This window comes from Equus caballus, chromosome 2 (genome assembly GCF_041296265.1).
Source record: "Equus caballus isolate H_3958 breed thoroughbred chromosome 2, TB-T2T, whole genome shotgun sequence".
Taxonomy (NCBI): Eukaryota; Metazoa; Chordata; class Mammalia; order Perissodactyla; family Equidae; genus Equus; species Equus caballus.
In genome coordinates, this window is record NC_091685.1 from 48,654,708 (window position 1) to 48,674,709 (window position 20,002).

Here is a 20,002-nt window from a genome sequence, read left to right on the forward strand (position 1 = left end):
CCCGGGCCGGCCCATCTGCTGTCCTGGATGGGGTCAACTCAGATGCCACTCTTGGTTGCCAGCCCCAGGGGATGGGGTCTGTCTGAGACCCTTGGCTGCCCCCACCATGGCCTCCCCCTAAAACACTCACCCAGCCACAGGGCTCCATCTGTGTCCAGCTGTGTGGCACCCAGTGGGGAGGAGCCGGTCACGGGGGCCTCATTGCCCACCTGAAGGGAACCTTCCCTCTGTTCCCTGGGGGTGTGGGTGGGAGGAGGCCATCAGGTGGCTCCAGAGGGCCCCTCCTACCACCTCCAGATCCTGACCCCCACATCCCTTTCACTCGACTCCTAGCAGGTGCCACGCCCTGGGGACCACCACCAAATGTCACCCCTGGAGGCCAGGATGGGGCAGTACTGACCCCCAGGAGAGTACCTGGTGGCCAGGGCAGGGGGGCCTCAAGTGGGTCAAACTTTGCTGGAGAGGATGGCCAGGCTCAGCCCAGAGGAACATGTCCCCAGCCAGCATCTGAGCAGAGTAGGGACTCCCTTGTCAGATCAGGAGTCTCCTGGTCATAGCTGCTGCTCCCACATCCTCTTGTCTCTCCCCCCTTGCTGGCAGTGACCTCACCCCCCAAAAACCCCCACCCTAGCCATGAGTGACCAGGCATGCCCTGGCCGGGCAAGTCCAGGCACCGCCCGCCGCTATTCTCAGTGTGTCCTGGGCTCCCTGCTGACCTGTGTGCCCTGACCCGCAACCAGCGGTTGGTGTTGACCGGCACGGTGGAGCGCAGAACCATGGGCTGGGAGCCCAGGTCGTAGGCCAGCTGCAGGCGCCCATCCACAATGGCCAGGGCAACGTAGTCGGCCCGCTCTGTGGCCTTGCCGCTCCACAGCACCAGCCCCTGTGTGGCCTCGGTGCGCAAGCTCAGCTCAAAGTGGTTGCTCTGCAGCGCCTTCTCGCTGGTGGGCAGAGAGCTGGTCAGGGCCTCCCGAGGGTGGCAGGGGATGGGGTCGGGGAGGTGGGAGGGCAGGGGCCACGACTGCAGAGCCACAAAAGGATGATGATGTGACCCAGGGCAGGTAGACGGGCAGACACATGAGCAGAGGCATGGGGGGAGCAGACAGAGAGATAGCTCGGCAGAGAAATAGTCAGAGAGTTGAGAAGACAATGGGCAGACAGCATGGCCAAGGTGTCAATGCTCACCTGGGAGGGGCCCCGGAATCCGGAGCTTCGGGGCTTAGCAGCAGCAAGAGAGGGAGGAAGATGAGCAAGGGACAGACGTGCTGTGGGCAGGGTGGGGAGGGACCCAGCAGGAACCTCCCCACGTCCCCTTTCGGCCGTGGAAGGTGGGAGGAGCAAGCAACCAGGAAGACACACGGGACCCAGGGTGTCGGCTCCACCCACCTCAGAGCCCTGGCAGCAACACACGTGCAACACACATGTGCAGACAGAGCTGCTGGGCATGGCCCAGGCTGGATGCAGAGCTTAAGAGGTGAAATGTGAGGTAGCGTGGAATGGAGACCAAGGGCTCAGCTGTGTGGGAGAGGCCCCTGGGTGTCCCAGCACACATGGGCATGTGCACACACACACACAGGGACACATATGCGCACATTCGACACATGTGCACATGTACACAGAGACACATGCAAGTGCACACATACACACACGCGTGCACACTGTGCTGGTGCCTTGTGTGAGGTGTGTGGCTGCGGGGGTGGATGGGGTGACCGGCCTTCAGCACATGTCCTGGGAAGGGGTGACCTCCCCCTGCAAGCTAGGAAACGGAACTTCGTGCAGCACAAAGAGTCCCCCAACCCCTCTCCTCCTCCACTGGGGATGGAAACTTCCGCCCTTGCCCTCGGTGGGGCTCAGAATGTGCTGCCGAGTGGGAGGAGCAGAGGAGGATGCGATGAGTGTGAAGGTGGAGATGGGCTGTGGTGCTACTTACGCTGGGATCTCATTGGTCAGTTCGCTTGGAAACAAAGAGACAGAGACGGTGAGAAGGAAGGAGGGTGGAAGAGAGGGGAAGCGGGCCTGCCCTTCCTGGCCACAGAGCCAGAGCCAAGGGCGGCTGCCCTACAGGTGCATAGACAGGACCAGACAGACGGCAGAGGGTAGAGGGGGCGCTGGCTCCCCAGCGGTGCATTACCTCTCTGTCACGGCATTGAGGTACTCGATGTAGGTCCGTCCATCAAAGGCCAGTGTGTCCAGGTCCCCTGCTGACTTCTCAATCAGCCCTGAGAAACGGTCGGAATGAGGGCCGGCCTCGGCAGTGGGGCCTCCTCCCACTAGGCTCAGCTCCGTGCTGGGTGGCACTCACCCTTCTCGCAGTGCAGCCCCGAGAAGCCCCCAGGACACAGGCACACGTAAGAGGCCTCCCGGGGGAGACAGGAGGCCCCGTTGAGGCAAGGGTAGCCTGAGGCCCGGGTACAAGGGTGGTCTGCAAAGGACGAGACATCCACCGCCCGTACCACATGCTCCTGGGTCAGCAGCTGTTGGCCTTTCAAGGAGACCTGGGGGGTGGGGGTGAGAGCCTCTGTCCTTACGGCGACAGCCCCACCCAGGGGCCTACTCAAGGCAGCCCCCACCCCAGCAGGGCAAAGATCCCTGGAATGGGCCCGTCCTCACGACTCTACCCCCAGGCTGCAGAGAGCCCCACCCCGCCCCACGTACCAGCTGGATGGCGCCATCGAAGCCAGAGGACACGGCGGCTGCCCGGGCCAGCTTGCTGAAGTCAGGGGCCCCCCCCACATAGAGCGGTTCCTTCAGGTTGAGGACCGTGTGCGGCACCTGGGGGCAGGTACTGGGTGAGGGGGCTGTGGAGCCCGCCCCTGGGCAGGACCAGGACACTGAGCCCCAGACCAGGGGCCCCCACCCCAGATGGCCCACCCTCGCCCCAGCCCATCCAGGAGGCAGTTAATCACAGGACAGCCGATGGGGCTTAGTCGAGAGGAACTACTCTAGGTGGAGGCGGAGAAGATGGATGAGCAGGATGAGAGGGAGGCCATACCTTGCGGGATTTCTGACATCCGAAGAGCGGGGTGGGGGTTGCCGAGCAAGGGCCAGAGAGCAGTGGGAGCAGAGAGGAGACAGACAGAGGCCCAGGACAGACGGAGAGAAAACAGTTCAGTGAGAGCTGGCGGGGGTGGGGCTGCCACGCCTCGGGAGGAGGAGGGGGGAGGCCCCCGGCTGCACACTCACCGGGGACTCCCCCAGTACACGGGGCCCGTCATCAACTCGCATGGCGCCCTTGCGGCCACTTCGCTCCAGCGAGACTCTGGTCCAGGTGCCCAGGGCCACGGGCTCCTTGCTCCTGGCGAGGAGGGGGCACCATGAGCAGGCTGAGGCCAGCCCACCTACCAGGGGCCCAAGTGACACTGCCACCTGTCCCAGCCTCGTCCCCCACCCCAGGGCCAGGCTAGACCCCACAACCCCCATGCAGGCACACCTGATGACCGCTGCCCCCTTGCCCAGGTCATAGCGGAACTCCAGACGGTGGTCATGCAGTGCCAGTGACACGAAGTCCCCCTTGCCGTCTGTCTTCTGCCCGTTGTACAGGAGCAAGCCGCTGGGGCTGCGGGCCAAGAACACCACCTCCAGCGCCATCTTCTCCCTGGGGTCACACGGGGTCAGGTGGGGGCATCTCAATGGCCCCTCGCCCCGCAGGCTGGATGGGAGTTGAGGGGCTGCATCTGCCCCGTCTCTCCTACTGACCCAAGGTCCCGATCAAAGGTGTGAAGCCCTTTCAGCTCCAGGTAGGAGAAACCGTGGAAGTCGGCCAGGAAGGGCCGGGAGTTCTCCCGCTCCGAGACTGTGGAGGACAAGAGAGGAGGGGTCACATAGGGTGCTGAGCCCTAACGCCTGGGGTCTCCTGCCGCCCCCCCCACTGCTCTCTGAGCCCTGGGCCTAACTCAAGCCCTAACACTAGTTTGAACACCAACCCTACCCCCACCAGAACCCACACCTGAACACTTGACCCTAACCCCCCATCCCTGCCCTGTGAGCCTGGTGCCCTACCTGTCTGGCAGAGGGGACCCCCTCGTCCCAGGGGGCACTCGCATTTGGCCTGGCCTTCGGGCAGCACACGGCAGGGGGCTGCCCCATGGCAGGGGTTCGGCTGACAGGGATTCTTCTCCTCAGCACAGGTGGGGCCTGGAGGGAGAGGGGATGGGGTTCCAGGAGGCCTGAGCCCCTGCCCACAGACATATGGCATCCCCCAGACCCCGGCCTAGGCCCCACCCTTACCGAAGTGGCCGGGAGGGCACTGACAGTGGAAGGCGCCGGCTTCCAGAGCCTGGCACGGGGCCCCGCCGAGGCAGGGGCTGGGCAGGCAGGGATGGTCCCCGCACTCGCCCACACCGGAGCTTCGAGTCGCAGCCCCCTGCCAGCCGCTGAGCTCCAGCCGCTGGTTGTTGATGTCCAGCAGGCGAATGCAGCCCCTGAGGCCAAGGCCGACGGAGGTCCGCTCGAGCACCCTGCCACCAGGATGAGGGTCAGGGGTCAGACCAGAGGCATTGTCTCTCACAGCCAGCTGTACTGCTGGCATCCCCCCGTCAGCCAGAGTCAGGGGTCAGGGCTGCTGCTCCCTGTCCCCATCCCCGCTCTTGGTGCTCCCAAGATGGCCAGTCCCACAAACAGGGCTGAATCAGGAGGAGGCTGAGGGTCAGGGCCAGCCCAGCCCCTCCTCCTTGGCGGTCACATGGCAGCCTTAGATACGACAGGACCAAGACGAGGGTCAAGGGTTGAGGTTGAAGTCAGGGTCCCTACCATTACCCACACCCATCCTTCCACCCCTTTGCTACACACAGGGAGCCCCCTGGATGCTGCCCACAAGAGTCAGGGGTCAGGACCAAGGTCAGGGATCCAGGTCACAGCCACCCCACCCGCCTTGATACTCACACAGAAGCCTGGTCCTCTGGGACGCCGCCCACAAAGAGGTCCGTGTCCAGATTGAGGCCGTCAGTACCACTGGGGCTCTGGCCCAAGACAGGGGTCTCACCGTCCACTGAGAGCGTGCCCCGGCGCCAGTGCCGGGACAGCTCCAGGCGATGCCACCGGCCAGGCTCCACAGGCACCGAGCTGGTCAGCACTGCAGGGCCCGAGCCCGTGTCGAACCTTGGGGGGGGCGGGAGCAGGCAGTCGGGACGGCCAAGAGAGCCAGGACAGCACCAACTTGGTGACCTGCCCCAGCCCTGACCTGCCCTGCCCCCCACCTGAGCTGCACGCAGTCCCCCACCTGAGCTGCACACGGCCCCCCAGCAGTGCCAGTGCCAGGAAGTCCTTGCCCCGGTCATTGCCGTTGTAGAGCAGCAGCCCCTGGGGCTCCAACGCCCTGAACTCCAGGGCCAGGCGCAGTGTGTGGTAGGCGCGCAGGGTAGGGAAGGCCAGGAAGGAGTGGCCCCCGAAGGCTGGTGCGGAGCGGGAGGGGCCCAGCACTACGGAGACAGGAAGGGACCACTGGGGGTGAGGGAGCGGGTCTGTCCCCCTGCTAAACCCCAGCCCTACTCCCACCCCCCCGACTCCCACGTGGCCCCAGGCCCGGCCCCGACCCCCATCCACCTGCCCCCACCCGCGCAGCACCGAAGGCCCCTACCTTTCTCGCAGATGGTGCCCCCCCTGCCCACTGGGCAGCTGCAGGTGAAGTCTCCCCCTGAACCCAGGTCCTGGCAGGTGCCCCCGTGGAAGCAGGGCTGGGAGTCGCAGGGCCTGGGGGGCTGCTGGGAGCCTGGGGACAAGGGCAGGTGTCCAGGCCCACGACGGGGAGCAGAGGTGGGGGGCCGGCGTGTGGGGGTGTGGGCTGTGGTCCTGCTGCTAGGCCTGCTGGTGTGACTGGGGTGGAAGGCCCGGGGGGTCACAGCAGAAGGCAGGCGCGCCACAGTGGTGGCTCTGGCTGTGGCCGCAGCAGGAGTGGCTCCCGTGGTGGCTCCGGTGAAGAACGCAGGAAACCAGTCTGCGGATGGGGGAGCTGTCAGCACCGCAGTGGGTGGGCAGGGGAGGGCTGTGGGGGACAGGCAAGTGTGGCGCAGCAGCCCTGTCGCTCACCCAAGTCCAGGAAGCGCACGTGCTCCTGTAGTGGCCGCCTCACCCCCAGGGAGCGGCGTCTGGACACCTGGATCTGCCGCAGCAGGGCCCGGCCCACATCTGGTGCCCTGAAGGCTGTGGCTGGGGAGGAGGAAACACTGAGCATGGCGGAGGCTGTGCAGTCCACCACTACCTCCCGGGACTGGGGTGGGGGCTCACTGGGGTCAAAGTGCACATCCACAATGGCTCGGACTGAGTTCCCCGGCCCCAGGTCCCGCAGACGGACGCTCCGGAAGTCCTTCTTCACATCCGAGTTCCGAAAGAGGTCGTCCAACTGTGGGTGGGGAGAGGGCAAGGGATCTGGGGGGCTGCCAGGCCAGGCTGTCCAGTCTTGCCAGCCCAGCACTTGTCTGGGGCTGCCCTGGGAGGAAGGCCAGTGGCTGGGCAGGGGCTTCCCCGACCCCGTGGGCCCCACACCTACTGCACTCTCGATGCTCCTCGCGGTCTCCCCAAACAGCTCTGACTTGGGGTCAGCCATCTCTGGCGTGTAGAACAGCTCCTGCCCCTCAACGGACTCAAGCTCCAGCACACCCTGGAACGCCTTTGTGGCTGTGGGGGAGGTGGCAGTGAGGCCCCGCCTGGCACCCACCCGGCCTCTGGGCCGGCCTTGGGCATGGGCCCCAGCAGCAAGCCACATGGAGCGCAGGGCAGGTGGCAGTTAGTCAGATGGCCATGAGGTTAGTGGGGACCCGGGGCAGGGCTGGCACCAGTTACCAGGCAGACTCCTCGGAGCGGTGCCCCAGGCCGGCTGCCGATGGGAGAGACAGGTTAGCCACAGGGTTCTGGGCACCCACGTGTGTGCGGAGGCCAAGACCACACATGTGCGTGTGTGTGCTGAATCCCCGAACCACGCACGTGCAAGTGCTCAGACCAGAAGATCACAGACCCAGTGCCCACCTGCTGGACAGGCTGCTGACTGGGAGGAGAGACAGCATCCCTGGCCGTGTCCCGGCCACTCCTCACGCTCCACCAGCCCCCGCCCCACTCACCGGGACAGTTGGAGCCCTCTGCGTCCAGCGAGGGCGTCTTGCCATCTGAGCAGCAGCCCAAAGGCGAGTTGTAGCAGGAGGCCCTCTCGACAGGCAGCCCGGGGCTCACAGCACTGCCACCCTCAGGGGGCTCGAGTCCTGGGGAGGTGCAGTCTGAGCCTGGCTCCTGGTGCAGCCCTCCTGGACCCTGCCCCCACCTCCCTGAGCCAAGGCTCACCGCCTGAGCTGGCCCCGCTGGCCTCCAGGTCCCCACTCAGCTCCTCATCGCCGCTCCCATCAGCGCTGCCAGATTCGCCAAAGGCAGACGAGGCGAGGCTGGCTGCTGGGAGGGAAGCTGTGGGGGGCATGGTCAGTACAGGCCTCTCAGTGGTCCTGGGGATGCTGGCAGTGGTCCAAGGTCGTGGTGAGGGTCGAGGGGTGGGCCGGCTGTGGGGAGTGCTGCTGGGAGCCAGGGGGAGGGCGCTGGGGGGCAGCGGCAGCGCCCTGCTGGGGTCAAGCCCCACAGTGGCCACAGACGTGGATGTAGGGCGGGTACCGGGCGTGACGACCTCTGCAGGGAGAGAAGAGTCTGAGCAGGTGGCCAGGGTCAGCTGGTCAGGGCAGGGCCAGGCTTTCCTGGTGAGTTTTGGATCAGCAGGTAGGGCCTCACCCTGGCATGGGCCGAGGCTCTGGATAGAGATGTCCAGGCCCTGGCGGCAGGCAATGGTCCTCAGCTGACACTCGTTGCCATAGGTGACTCCATCTGACCCACAGACCTGGGGTGCAGGGCATAGATGCTGGGGGGAGGCCCCTCCCCACCCCTGCCGCCCTGCACACTCCCCACTCACCACTCCTCACCTTAGTAGCATTGGCCCCCAGACAGGTGGGTGTTGGGCACACACAGTGGGCAGAGCCAGCCTCCTCCACACAGGATGCCCCAAACTCACAGCGTATCTCAGCACAGGTCTCGGGCACTGAGGAGACTAGGGCACAGACGTGGGGGACCCCGCTGGCTCAGGAGGCCCAGCCCCTACCACAGCTCCACCCCCAGCACAGGGAGCCCAGGCTGGCGCCAGGCCTGGCCCTCACCTGTCTCACAGCCAGCAGGGCCCAGGGCGCGGCCGTCTGGACACTGCCCGCACTTGGGTCCAGCTACCCCAGGCTTACAGGAGCACAGCCCGGTCATCTGCTCACAGTCGTCCCGCACGGCCCCCCGGGGGTCACAGCTGCAGGCTGGGGGCGGGGAGGCGGGGCAGGGACCTGAGGTCTGCACCTGGCCTCCCCACTGGCTCTGGAGCCCGGCCCAGCCCCTGCCAGGTGTGGGTCAGGCCAAGGCCTGAGCAGACAAGGGGCACAGTGACAGGGTGACAGGCGGGAGTGCTCGGCTGGGGATCGACTGTGGGTCCTGTCACTCACGGGTACAGCCGCTCCGGCCATCGGTGACAATGCCACGGAAGTTCCAGAAGCCAGGCTCACAGCGGTCACACCTGAGGCCCCCCACGCCCGGGCGGCAGGAGCACTGGCCTAGGGCTGGGTCACAGGTGCTACCGTAGGCACCGTGGGGGTTGCACTGGCAAGAGCCTGCAAGGCCAGGACAGGACCAGTCACTGCAGCCGCATGGCTATGCCTGGCTGTGGGTGCGGGCCAGGCTAGGGTACTCACTGGGGCAGCCAGCCAGGCCCACGCCTCGGGCAGCAGTGATGTTGTCCTGGCAGCAGCCGTAGGGAGTCTGGGCGCAGTGTGGGGGCACTGCAGGGGGTAGGGGAGCCAAGGTGGGGCCTGTGGGGAGGCGGGGCAGGGGTTCAGACACCACACATTGCTGGATGCCCCTCTGGGCCCAGCCACTCTGCCCAGCCTCCCTGGCCACCACTGTTCAGCCCTCCTGAAGCCAACTCCCACAGGGGTCTGGGAACCTGGAGCTCGGGTCACATGAGTATCCCATACCACACACAAGGACACATCTGTACACACAGGACCAGGACACACAGAACACCCAAAGATCATGGACACACAGCTTCCTACACACATGTACAACCAGAACCACACATGCTCAGATTAAGTGTCTGCAAACTGGCAGACACATGTTAAGACACATGTATACACACATCCAATCACGTTCCTCCATTCACACCCTGTGAGACACACACGTGCATGCATATACAAGCGTACACACACGAGCACCTATGCACATATAAAATTTCTTAAAACTTGAAGTGTGACATTTACTGGGTCACCATCAATCTCTCCACATGAGAGAGAAAGTGCCCGGGGTGTGGGCCTCACCAACTCTGCTGCCTCCCTGCACCAAACACAGACTAGTGTGGCACACAGTAGGTATGCACTTGTTGACTGACAGGCACATGTGTCCACACTGCAGCTGCACAAATACGGATATGCGCCAACACAGCACACTTAAGACACAACACACGTGTCCATACATGCCTGCGACAACACACATGCAAAACCCATGAAGAGGATAGGCATGCTTACACACCTCACACCTGTGCACACACACCTGTGGACATGCACGTACAGGGAACACAGAGGCTGTTGTGCACATGCACAAGCATGCACGCACTGCACCTGTACCAGGCGCACCCGCACGCCTGCTCACCTTGGCAGGCCCCCTGGACTGCGACGTACAGTTCTCGCCCCGACTCACACCTGGTCTTCTTCAGCTCACACTCGCTACCATAGGTGACCCCATCTGAGCCGCAGACCTGGAGGAGGGGTGTCAGTGTGGACGGCCGCAGCCCCTTCCTCACTGCCCACCTGGAGCTGGGGGGGTTGGGGGGGCGGCCTCACTGGGCTCCTCAGGACGCTCTGACAGCTGAAGTCGCAGACGCATAGCCCGTCTTCCGAGTCCTCGTCCCAGATGCCACCGCGCCCCCGGCACAGTTCTTGCTCACACTCCCCGTCCTCTCCGGAGCCAGAGCCTCCTGAGCCGCACTCGGCTGCAGGGAGGAAGCTGGGTCACCCGTGGGGGTCCTGTCGAGGCTGCGACCAGCAGACCACACCAGCTGGCCCCCAGCCTACCCTGCTCACAGGGCCCTGCCCGGGCCTCCTTGATCTGTGTCTGCTGCCGGCAGGCAGCCTCGCGAAGCTCGCAGGTGCTGCCATAGGTGACACCGTCACTGCCGCACACAGGTCCGGGCATGGGGCGCTCACACCGGGGACACACACACTGCCCCGCCAGGCACACTGCCCCGAAGGTGCACAGTGTGTCTCCGCAGGTCTCTGCAGAGGACAGAGCCGGGGGGGGGTGGGTAGGGAGGGGTCAGTGGACCCCAGTGGGGGAGGCACGGGACCACAGCCCTCCCCAGCCCTGCAGCCCTGCTCACGGCAGTGTCCAGCCGAGGCCACGTGCAAGCTGATCTGGTGTGTGCAGGCGTGGACGTGCAGCTCACACTCGCTGGCATATGTGTGCCCGTCAGAGCCGCACACGGGCTGAGCAGAGGCCACACACTCAGAGGGGCACACGCAGCGCCCAGTCTCAGCCTCACACAGGGCTCCAAAGCGACACTGCCCACAGCGGTCTGGGGAGGAGGCTCCGTCACCATGGCGACCGGGACCACCCCCCAGCAAGACCCACTGCCCACCACTGACCACAGGGTCCTCTGCGAGCCACTCGGATCTCCTGCCCAAGGGTGCAGGCTGTGGCCTCCAGCTCGCACGTGCTGCCATAGGTGATGCCGTCGCTGCCACATACGGGATCATAGATGCCCGGACACGCCTGTGGGCACACGCACTCGGCTTCCCCGTTCTTCACAGCACACGTTGCCCCAAACGAGCACTGCACCCCGAGGCATGGGGACGGACGCTGGTCTGGGGGGACATGGGCGTCAATGGCCCTGCCTGCTCCTCTGGGCTTATGCACAAAGCCCCCAGTCCATGCAGCAGACCCTCTCCCAGGGTGGGCATGGCGAGGAAGAGCGGACGGGGAGAAGGGCCGATGCACAGAACACAGCAGAGAAAGGGACAGACACGACAGACGTGCACAGGGACAGACCCAAACGGCCCAGCGCCCCACACCAGTGTGGGCAGACTGCCCCCAAGACATGGGAGCTTCCTGTCGGCCCCCTGAGCACCAGCAGCCCGGGACACCCATGCATGCGTGGGGGGCTCTCTCTCCATGTGGGAAGGAGCCTACAACCCAGAGTCACACCCAGGGCCACACGGGGGAGGAGGTGTCTGTCCACTTGCTCTGAGGACCACAAGGCCAGGCAGCAGCGAGCCACCCCCCCCTGCCGCGCCAGGGGCAGACCTCGGGCTGCGGGCTCCTGGCGGCAGGCGCGGTACCTCATCCTGCCAGCAGGTCAGGCTGGAAGACACAAGAGGCGGAGCCGAGAGGGAAGGAAGGACAGAGAAGAGGAGACAGACAGACGCAGAGACCAGAAAGATGGACAGACCAACTGAGGGAGACAGAGCTGGAGGCGGGCAGAGCCTCAGCAGCCACAGCCCAGGCAGGACACCCTGCCTCTGCCCTCCGCTGGCCCCTCAGAGCGCAGTGAGACTCTGCCTCTAAGGGCTGCATGTGTCCCAAGAGTGAGGGACCCAGAGGACCGGAGGGCTGCAGGGGCAGCTCGGCCACACACAGGGACCAGGGGGCCTGCACGAGGACCCCAGCCTGCACCCACCTGCCCCAGGAGCTCCAGATGCCCTCTGATGTTTCCCCTGTCCCAGAGCCTGGTGGCAGACAATAGCCCTGCCAGGCCTCCCAGAGGAACCAGCCCTGCCCACGGGCCCAGGAGGAGCATGACTCGGGATGGAGATGGCGTGTGATGGCGGGGGCAGAGACCGACACAGGGCAAGCCCCTCCCAGCATGGACTGTCCATGGCGCTCACCACACGGTCCTGGGTGCTTGGTGGGGATGGTGCGCTGCTGCCGACACTCGGCCTGCTGGCGCCAGCAGTCATTGTCATATGTGTGCCCATCGTGCGCGCACACAGGTCTGTAGGCTCCGTCACAGACAACGCGGTCACAGGAGCAGCGGGGACGGCCTCGGCGGGATAGGCACACAGCGTTGAACCTGCAGGCGTCTGGGCACTGGTCTGCGGGTGCCAAGGAGATCAGAGAGACCAGGGTGCCCACCAGCTCCCACCGTGGGACATGCAGGGGAGCCATGGGCACAAGAGGTGGAGAGGGGACATGCAGGCCTGCAGGAGAGGTGGACACGGGCAGGATGGAGTCAGGGGGTGGCAGGGCGGGGCTTTCCCCAGGAGCCGCCCACCTTGAGGCTGGCACTGGCCAGAGCGCACTTTCTGCAGGAGGAGGCCCCGGGCAGCCCCAGTGCGGCCCATGACACAGTCACTGTCGTAGGTGACCCCATCATCCCCACACACAGGGGCCTGCCGGGGAGGGCAACTCTCCGGACGCAGGAGCATCTCAGGGCGCCGTGTGCGTGGGTTCACGCGGCAAATGCGGCTCAGGTCGTCGAGGGCACCCTGGCAGGGGTCTGGGGGCGGGAGGGCAGAGGTCAGGGTGCTGTCGCCCGTGCACGGGCACGCACAGGTCATACGTGCGCAGAGGCAGCGCTCACCACAAGGGCCGTCGAACTTCTTGAAGATGTTCTTCTGGCGGGCACAGGCGCTGCGCAGGAGCTGGCACTCGCTGGGGTAGTCGATGCCATCACTGCCGCACACAGGACCCTGGGGGGCCCCTTGGCACGTAGTGGGGCACAGGCACGTGGCCATTTGTCCGTCGGCCGAGCGTGCACAGGTGCTGCCGAAGCTGCAGGTCACGTTGGAGCAGGGGTCCTGGGACCCTGTGGGGGACGGGGGTAGGGTCATGCTGGCCAGCAGCCCCAGCCAGCCGCCCCGCCCCCTGCAACACACCCTGCCCCCCGCCGGTGCCCCGCTCACTCGCCCGCCCGCCCGCCGCACCCACCACAGGGGCCCCGGCTGAGCAGGCGGATGCGGCGCTGCTGGCTGCACTGTGCCCGTTGCAGCTCGCACTCGTTGCTGTAGGTGGAGGCATCTGAGCCGCACACGGGCGCCACCACTGAGGGGCAGGCGCTCTTCTTGCACACGCAGGAGGCTCGGCCTGGACCCTCTGCACTGGGCTCGCACACGGCGCCGAAGCCACACAGCATTCCTCGGCAGGCTGGGGATGCAATGGGAGGAGGGAGGTCAGATCCCCACCCTGCCGCTGCCTGCCCCGGTCATCTGTCCTCACGGCCTGGCGTCCACACACCCACCGAGGCCGTGCAATGCACACAGTTCATTCATGGACCCCCATGGACACATTCACCCACACACATGTGCGTCGCACATGGTCATGCTCGCGCTCACAGAACATGTATGTGCCCATCACGGCCATGGGCACACGCGCCTGTGCACGTTCACAGGGCCTGGCCCTGCCCCCAAGCCCCACCCACTACAGAGCTCCCCCATCACCTTGGCTCCTCTCAAGGGAGAACCCTCTCTGCCCTCCCCACGCCCGACAACCTGGAGGGGCATCTCCCGGACCCCCATCAGCACCAGGCCGGTCAAGCCCCTGCTCCTGGCCCATCTCACGGGGAACCCCCTACATAGTGGCGGAAACAAGTAGCCCTGGAGCCAGTGCTCTCAGAGGCCACCTGCCCTCTCCCCACCTGGTAACAAAGCCCTCATCTGACTGGGGACCCACCTCTCAGAGCCCTGGTCCCATCCTGGGAGCTGCTCCAGAGGCCACCACCACCCCTGACCCAGCTACCTCCCCATGGACCAGCTCCCCTGTCTTTCCTGGACAACCTGAGGTCACACAGCTACAGGAGGAGTGTCAGGCCACATGCTCCACCCAGGGGGCGCCTCAAATCGCCCTGCCCCAGGCTCCCTCCAGGGCCTTCTTCCCAGAGCTTCCGGCCCCTGCTTCTCTGGAGGCCACCCCTCCCCTCGGCCTATCCCCCTGTAGGATCTGCCTCTGCAGTCCCTTCTCTGCCCACCCCCACCTTCCACGCCCCACAGCCCACCTCCCCAGGTCCACACTCTGCTGTGGGTCTCAGCATAGCCCTCCCACCATCCCTAGCCGCAAGCTGACTGGGCATCTCTTCCTGGGGCCCCTCGGACAACCCCACGGCTCGTCCTCCCCCACTAGTCCTCCCCCCACCCCACGCCTCCTCCTCGTCCTGCTGCCCCACCTCACACTGAACAGTGGCCTCCTCAGGGGGGCCAGGCACGAGGGCTCTGCAGACCTGTTGCTTTTTTCTTCCAACATTTTAGTTCCTAATGTTGTAGCTGAGAGGTGCTCTGTGCTGAGCATGTATCCAATTACTGAACCTCTACGGCAGCCCAGGGAGTGGCCACTCCTGACCCTCTCTGGTGTGGCACCACGTCCCCAAGTGCAGGAATGAAGGAGGCCTGGACATTTAAACCCAGAGCCCGTAGGGGGCAGGCTGCCTCCTCAGGACTCCCACCCAGGATTGCACACCCACAGGTGGGGCGGGTCCATTAGGGCTGCAGCTGTCTGATCTAATAAATGTTTAATTGGGTCCAATTATCATGAATAAGTTATGAAGGGAGGGGCAGCTCCACCCCATCACCTCCCAGCAAGCTCAGGAAGTAGGGCTGGAGGAAGCACCTTCAACTCCCAGCGCTAAGGAGGGCTGGCTGCCATTGCCACGACAACAGACCACCCCAGGCCCCTGCTGTCTGTCTGGGAGTCCCTGCCCCACCCCACACAGGCTGACGGAACAGGGGCCTGAGCAAGGGTGGGGCCAGTATGGATACCCCAGCCTCATGTCCCTAACCCACCAATGCTCCTGCCAACACCCCCAGATCCTGGAGCTAGGCTGCCCCCAATGCTGCATCTATCTCCTGTGAATGGGGACAACAGAACCCACAAACAGGGTGGTTGTGAGGCTAAATGGGCCAAAATCTGCAAAGGCTTGGATGGTGTGCAGCATGGGCTCTACGTGGAGGGTCAGCTCCCACGGTAACTACGGTAATACACCGTCACTACAGTGGCTCAACCAGCCTCAAGCCGGTCCTGCTTCACACTTTCCATCTCCCTCTCTCTCCCCCTCAGTGCTTCCTCACCACCCAAGGCCCTCGAGACCCCCAGGCCAAATCCATGGGCACTTGCTGAGGGCACTTGCTGATGTCTGGCTGGCTGCTCTATTTGGCTTCAACTGGACCTGCTGACCAAGGTCTCTCCCAGGATCCTGACCCTGTGGCCAAGGACCTGGTCACACTGCACTTCAGGCTTCTCAGCCAGCTGCTGTGTCTGTGCCCTTGGGCTCAGGCCTCTCTCTCCCTCTGGTCACCTCGGCCCAGCCAGACCCCTCCCAAGGCCCCAACCCTTTAGCCAAGGATACCTACTCCTGGATGGCCAGCATGTTCCTCACCCACCAAGACCTGCACCCTCCCTCCACAGCCCAGGGTTCCGCTTGTCCCTCTGAGACAGGAACCTGGAGAGGAAAGTGATGGTGATGATGACAATAACTTGTGCTGAGCGAGGCTGGGGCACTGGATTGCGTGCATGAGAATGAACTGGAAGGCGAGGGGCAGGGGACCAGGGATACCTCAGGGACAGGGTCCCTGGAACCAGCTACTAGGCTGGAGGTGGCCAAGGGCAGACAGGGGCCAGGGCGCCCTTGGGGGGCCATCAAGCTGAGGCCTCAGCACTGACCCCCAAGTCAGCTGGGCAGGTCCAGGTCCCAGCCCTCCCACTTCCCACCATTCTGTGGAGCCTGCTCCCTGCTTGCTTTGGGTGGTAGTTCCTGAGGAGCAGTCTCCCGGCTCCCAGGGCAGCTGTGGCATTTGGTGACACAATGTGGGCAAAGCCGAGGTTTGGAGCATACAGTGCTCGTCCGCCGTCCTGGCTGAAACGGTTCCTCCTCCCTAGGCCCACGATCTGGCTGTCAGGTCAGGTGCAGGCTGCTCCCACACACCCCGCTTGATTCCCGCTTCACAAGCGCCCGTTTACAAGTCTGCTCCCCCACAGGACCAGGGGACCGTTGAGGCTCAAGAGGAGTTTCTTGACTGGACATAAAACGTACACAAGCACGGAGACCACGTGCACAGACAGGTACGCTTCCACACGTACACGCGCACATGCGTGCAGGCACAGCTCATCATAATACCACATCCTGTGCACTAGGCGCCACTCGGCCTCACCTGTTAGCCATGCAAACTGATCACCATGCAAGCGTTCCCTCGCGAACACAGGTGGAGCACCTAGCACCCATGAGCCGCCCACCCTCACAGGCCACTTCTGGGCCCTGCCAAGCCTGCCCCAGCGCCGACTCCTGCAGGAGCCTCTCTGGCCACACAGTTTCCCTCGAGCAGTCTTGCGCCCTGCAGCCCAAGGCCCCTCACAATGTGCGATGTTGGAGGCGGCAGGCTTTTTATAGCCTCCGGTTGGAGTGGGTATATTTAACTCCTCTCCTGGTCTCGGTGGGCTGGGGAACAGAGCAGATGCCCTGAGCTCTGCCTGTAGCCACAAATAGGCAGTGTGTGCGCCTGGGAGGAATGACGACGGCCGTGGCGTGTAGCTGTCCCCAAGTGTGCAATGGGATCAGAGTGTGGGTATGGGGCCCACGTGTGCCGCTGTGGGGAGGGCCAGCGTGTGTGTAAAGGAAGGGAGACTCACAGGCTTCTGAGCTCCAGGAGAGGAGAACATTGGGAGGAGGTGTCCTCCCACCGAGCCTGATCTTTAAATCCAGATGACGATGGGAAACTCAGTCCCAGGCCCGAGATCCCAGCCCAGTGCAGACCTCCCTCCTCCCACGGCCTGTCCCATGTAGGGACATGCTCTGTATGTGACTTTCGAGAACCTGAGCAGGCACCGCCCAGTAGGGGGCCCAGGTGCTTGAGAAAACCTGCCCCCCAGAGGACCCCAGGCTGCCCCTCGCCCTGGGCCTCCTGCGGCAGCACTCACAGCTTCCTCTCCTCCCCTCTCACATCAGCTTAATCACAGTGGCCCACATGCCAGCAGGCCACACAGGAAGGCCAGGCCCCAGCCCACAAAGCAGGTCAAGAAGGCCAGCCGCAGCCTGCTAAGCCTCAGAGACAGGCCCTCCAATCCTCCCAGACAGCTGTCATTGGTCCTGCTGACATCCTCCCCCTGTGCTCCTAGTCCCCTAGCCTCTGCACAAATTGTCTGACCCATCTCACAACCTGTGGGCTCCAGGACTTATTCCCAATTTCTCGGCCAAGGAAGCCGAGGCCCAGACAAGTTAGAGCCAAACTTGCGTGCGATAGCCGGCGGCCAAGACATGGCCAGGCGCAGGGACTCCAGACCCCAGCTCCCTCTGCTGTCCATCACTGTGGACTCCCCAGGAAGAACCTAGGCTCCCTCGTCCAGCCTCCTCCCCGCTCCAGCCACACCTGCCACGTCTGGTGTGCACACACCAAGAATAGCCCCCAACCCCCGAGAGTGCCACTGCCCCTCCAGGCACAGACTCCCAAGCTCAGACTGTCACCAGCTGAGGCCCCCACTCACCATCCGGAGGCGTTGGGGGCGCTGGTGTAAAGTGGGTCCCAGGTTTGTCTAGAACAAAACAAATCTCCATGTTAGGCCCCCTGAGAAGATCCTTCCATACCTTGTCCCTCTGCCCAGCCCGGAGGGGTCACCCCTGCCCATTCCTTCCCTGGCCCCACTCTGAGCCCTGACTGGCCCAGGCCTCGGGGGGACAAAGGGAGAGGCCCTTACTTTCTTCTGCCCCTCCAGCTGCACTGTCACTGCCTGACACCTGTCCAGGGGCTCCAGCAGCAGGGTGAGGGCAGCCACCTATTCCCTAAGTGAGCTCCAAGCCCCCCCAAAGCCCTCACTTCCCAGCGTAGCCAGCTGCCCCCTTCCTCCCCAACACCCAAAGAAAGTTGTTTCTGCGGATCAGGATGAGGGCCCCCAAGGATGAGCCCAAGGACAGGCCTCAAGGGGCCCAGGGATCCAAAGAATGCTCCATCCTGTCCCTGGAAAATGCTAGTGGCCTCTGTATCCCTGCATGTCCCCTAGTCCTTGGGGGCCAAGGCAGGAAGAGCTCGGCCAGTGATGCAAGGTCACTCAGGTTGGCCTGGGTGGCCACGCCCGCAGCCACGTACAGTTGTTGAGGAAGAGCAGCACGGCGAAGCCCAGCGTGGATGTGGCCAGCAGGATCAGGCAGACGTTGCAGGGTATCATGAAATATCGCACCAGCAGGGAGACCCCGCGCTGCTGCCGGGGGTCCCGCTCCAGCGGCAGGGGAGGCATGGCCTCGGGCTCCTCAGCCCCAACTCTCAGGTGCGGGGGTCCTCACCGGGTACCCTTCGCCCTCATCTGAGCTACTCCCCCCATTTTGGGACCCCTGAGGCAGCTGACAGCAGCTGTGTTCTCAAAGTTCAGTCCAGTCACAGCCCAGGAGATGCCAGGCCCCCCCACAGCCCTCGGGGCTCATAATTGGAGGTGTGCAGAATTCTCCCGCAGTAGAAATCCCAAATTTGTGCTCAGAGGGAGGCGGGGGAGGAAGAGAGCTCCAGTGGCCACCCCTGCTGTCCACTACCCGTCCTGCCGCGCCAGAGGCGCCAGCAGCTCTCCGCAGGGCTCGGGCGGTGCTCAAGCTTCCTGGAGCCCTGGGAGCCTGGGAGCCCCGCAGCCCCGGTCCTGCCCGCCCGGCCACCCTGGAGAGGGGGTCCGAGGGGGAGTGGCGGCCCTTCGCTGGGGACTCGGCGGAGAGGAGCGGCGGGCCGCAAGGCGTGCAGGGTCCCGGCTGCTCCTGTCCCCGGTAGAGGCGGGAGCGGCGATGGCAGCGAACAGGAGGAGCAAGCGCGCGTCAGGAGCCAGAGAATAAAGAGCCGGCTGCGCAGGGCCGCGCCTCGGCTCCCGCCTCCGGCGAGCAGCGCCAGCTCCCCTCGCCCTCGCCGGGGCTGCGGCGGTGAGTGAGGGGCGAGGGGCGCCGCGGAGGGAGGGCGGGGAGCAGAGACAAAGGAAGACGCCTCTGGGGACCCCGGCGTCCGCGGGGAGTCGCGGCTCGCGGCGCAAGGAGGGATCGTGCGGGCGGATGAGGACTGGAGGGCGGCGGCACAAAAGGGAGACGGGCGCCGGGGTAAGGCTGGGGAGACGGGGGCAGGGGAGATGGGGGGCAGGGGAGGGGGCAGGAGACAGGGGCTGGGGAGACAGGGGCTCGGGCAGGGAAGGGGGAAATAGTTGCTGGGGCGGGGTGGGTGGAGGAGTAGGGGCGGGGACAGGGACGGAGGCGGGGGTGGGTAGGAGCCGGGGGCTGCGCTGGGCCCTTCTGCCCCGCTCCCCCAGGAGGGCTGGGCCGGGCTGGGCTGTGCGCGGCCCCGGGGAGGCCCGTCTGCGTCCCGCACCGGGGGCCCGGTTCTCGGCTGCGGGCAGCGTGTCGTGCGCGTGTGTACCTGCGAGCGTCTGCTCCTGCCGGCCCCACCCAGGCACTGTGTGTAGGGAGGGCCCCCAGGTACTGGTCCCATACGGAGGGTGGGGGCGGCACGATGGACTCACCCCTTCCGGGGAACTGGCAGCAATACCTCAGACCACCCGCACACCCCAACTCCCTTCCACGCAAATGAAGTCTATGTAGCAAGCGGTATGCAAATCGTCGTGGGAAGCCCGAGGCGGTCCCACGAGCCTGGAGCGCCCCCCAGAGGCCGCCCCGGGAACGTCGGGGCCGTGGCGTCACAGCGGGGCCTGGGGCGCAGCCCACCAGACGCGGGTCGTAGCCTAGCCTCTGCACCTTCGCCCCCTGACGACGCCCTTTCCCCAGCTCCTGCCCGGGCCCGTCAGGTCTTCAGCTCCCTGCCTGCTGGCGGCTGGGGGTCGTACGCCATCCACACCATCCACACCAGTCACGGCCCAGCCTCCGCGGCCGAGATCCCATAGGTGACCATGCCTATGACCAACACCTCCACTCCCCTGCACCCCCATCCCTCCACCACCTGCAGTCCCACCCACCACGGTTGACCCCCTCCAGCCTGGACTGGGTCGCAGGCCCCTCCTCGAGTCTGGCAGCCCTTCTGAGGGTGGGGCGGGGCGGGGAGCATGGCCTCCAAGGCGG

At 65.0% G+C, this 20,002-nt stretch overlaps 1 protein-coding gene across 20 annotated transcripts in view; it reads right to left on the reverse strand.

The window, feature by feature from the left end:
• The window catches only part of AGRN (agrin), a 34,271-nt gene that overhangs the window by 1,566 nt on the left and 12,703 nt on the right, over window positions 1-20,002 (reverse strand). Inside the window, exons 1-37 of one of the 20 annotated variants that reach the window (XM_023636088.2) lie at window positions 18,054-18,714; window positions 17,455-17,502; window positions 12,919-13,134; window positions 12,572-12,796; window positions 12,263-12,487; window positions 11,877-12,083; window positions 10,638-10,856; window positions 10,373-10,567; window positions 10,068-10,268; window positions 9,837-9,985; window positions 9,646-9,751; window positions 8,694-8,810; window positions 8,448-8,612; window positions 8,121-8,264; window positions 7,890-8,014; window positions 7,702-7,807; window positions 7,270-7,602; window positions 7,053-7,190; window positions 6,485-6,612; window positions 6,223-6,337; window positions 6,025-6,144; window positions 5,576-5,932; window positions 5,219-5,417; window positions 4,882-5,097; window positions 4,228-4,457; window positions 4,000-4,134; window positions 3,697-3,793; window positions 3,431-3,595; window positions 3,184-3,295; window positions 2,993-3,004; window positions 2,656-2,772; window positions 2,303-2,495; window positions 2,132-2,219; window positions 1,931-1,954; window positions 1,186-1,218; window positions 717-941; window positions 131-234 (exon numbers count right to left, since the gene is read on the reverse strand). In XM_023636088.2, coding sequence (XP_023491856.2) covers window positions 131-234; window positions 717-941; window positions 1,186-1,218; window positions 1,931-1,954; window positions 2,132-2,219; window positions 2,303-2,495; window positions 2,656-2,772; window positions 2,993-3,004; window positions 3,184-3,295; window positions 3,431-3,595; window positions 3,697-3,793; window positions 4,000-4,134; window positions 4,228-4,457; window positions 4,882-5,097; window positions 5,219-5,417; window positions 5,576-5,932; window positions 6,025-6,144; window positions 6,223-6,337; window positions 6,485-6,612; window positions 7,053-7,190; window positions 7,270-7,602; window positions 7,702-7,807; window positions 7,890-8,014; window positions 8,121-8,264; window positions 8,448-8,612; window positions 8,694-8,810; window positions 9,646-9,751; window positions 9,837-9,985; window positions 10,068-10,268; window positions 10,373-10,567; window positions 10,638-10,856; window positions 11,877-12,083; window positions 12,263-12,487; window positions 12,572-12,796; window positions 12,919-13,134; window positions 17,455-17,502; window positions 18,054-18,201 — 5,737 coding nt within the window. In that variant the 5' untranslated portion in view covers window positions 18,202-18,714. Of the gene's footprint in view, window positions 1-130; window positions 235-716; window positions 942-1,185; window positions 1,219-1,930; window positions 1,955-2,131; window positions 2,220-2,302; window positions 2,496-2,655; window positions 2,773-2,992; window positions 3,005-3,183; window positions 3,296-3,430; window positions 3,596-3,696; window positions 3,794-3,999; window positions 4,135-4,227; window positions 4,458-4,881; window positions 5,098-5,218; window positions 5,418-5,575; window positions 5,933-6,024; window positions 6,145-6,222; window positions 6,338-6,484; window positions 6,613-7,052; window positions 7,191-7,269; window positions 7,621-7,701; window positions 7,808-7,889; window positions 8,015-8,120; window positions 8,265-8,447; window positions 8,613-8,693; window positions 8,811-9,645; window positions 9,752-9,836; window positions 9,986-10,067; window positions 10,269-10,372; window positions 10,568-10,637; window positions 10,857-11,876; window positions 12,084-12,262; window positions 12,488-12,571; window positions 12,797-12,918; window positions 13,135-17,454; window positions 17,503-18,053; window positions 19,008-20,002 lie in introns of those variants that run through there. The other 19 variants (XM_023636087.2, XM_023636083.2, XM_023636081.2 and 16 more) reach the window with 19 other exon arrangements.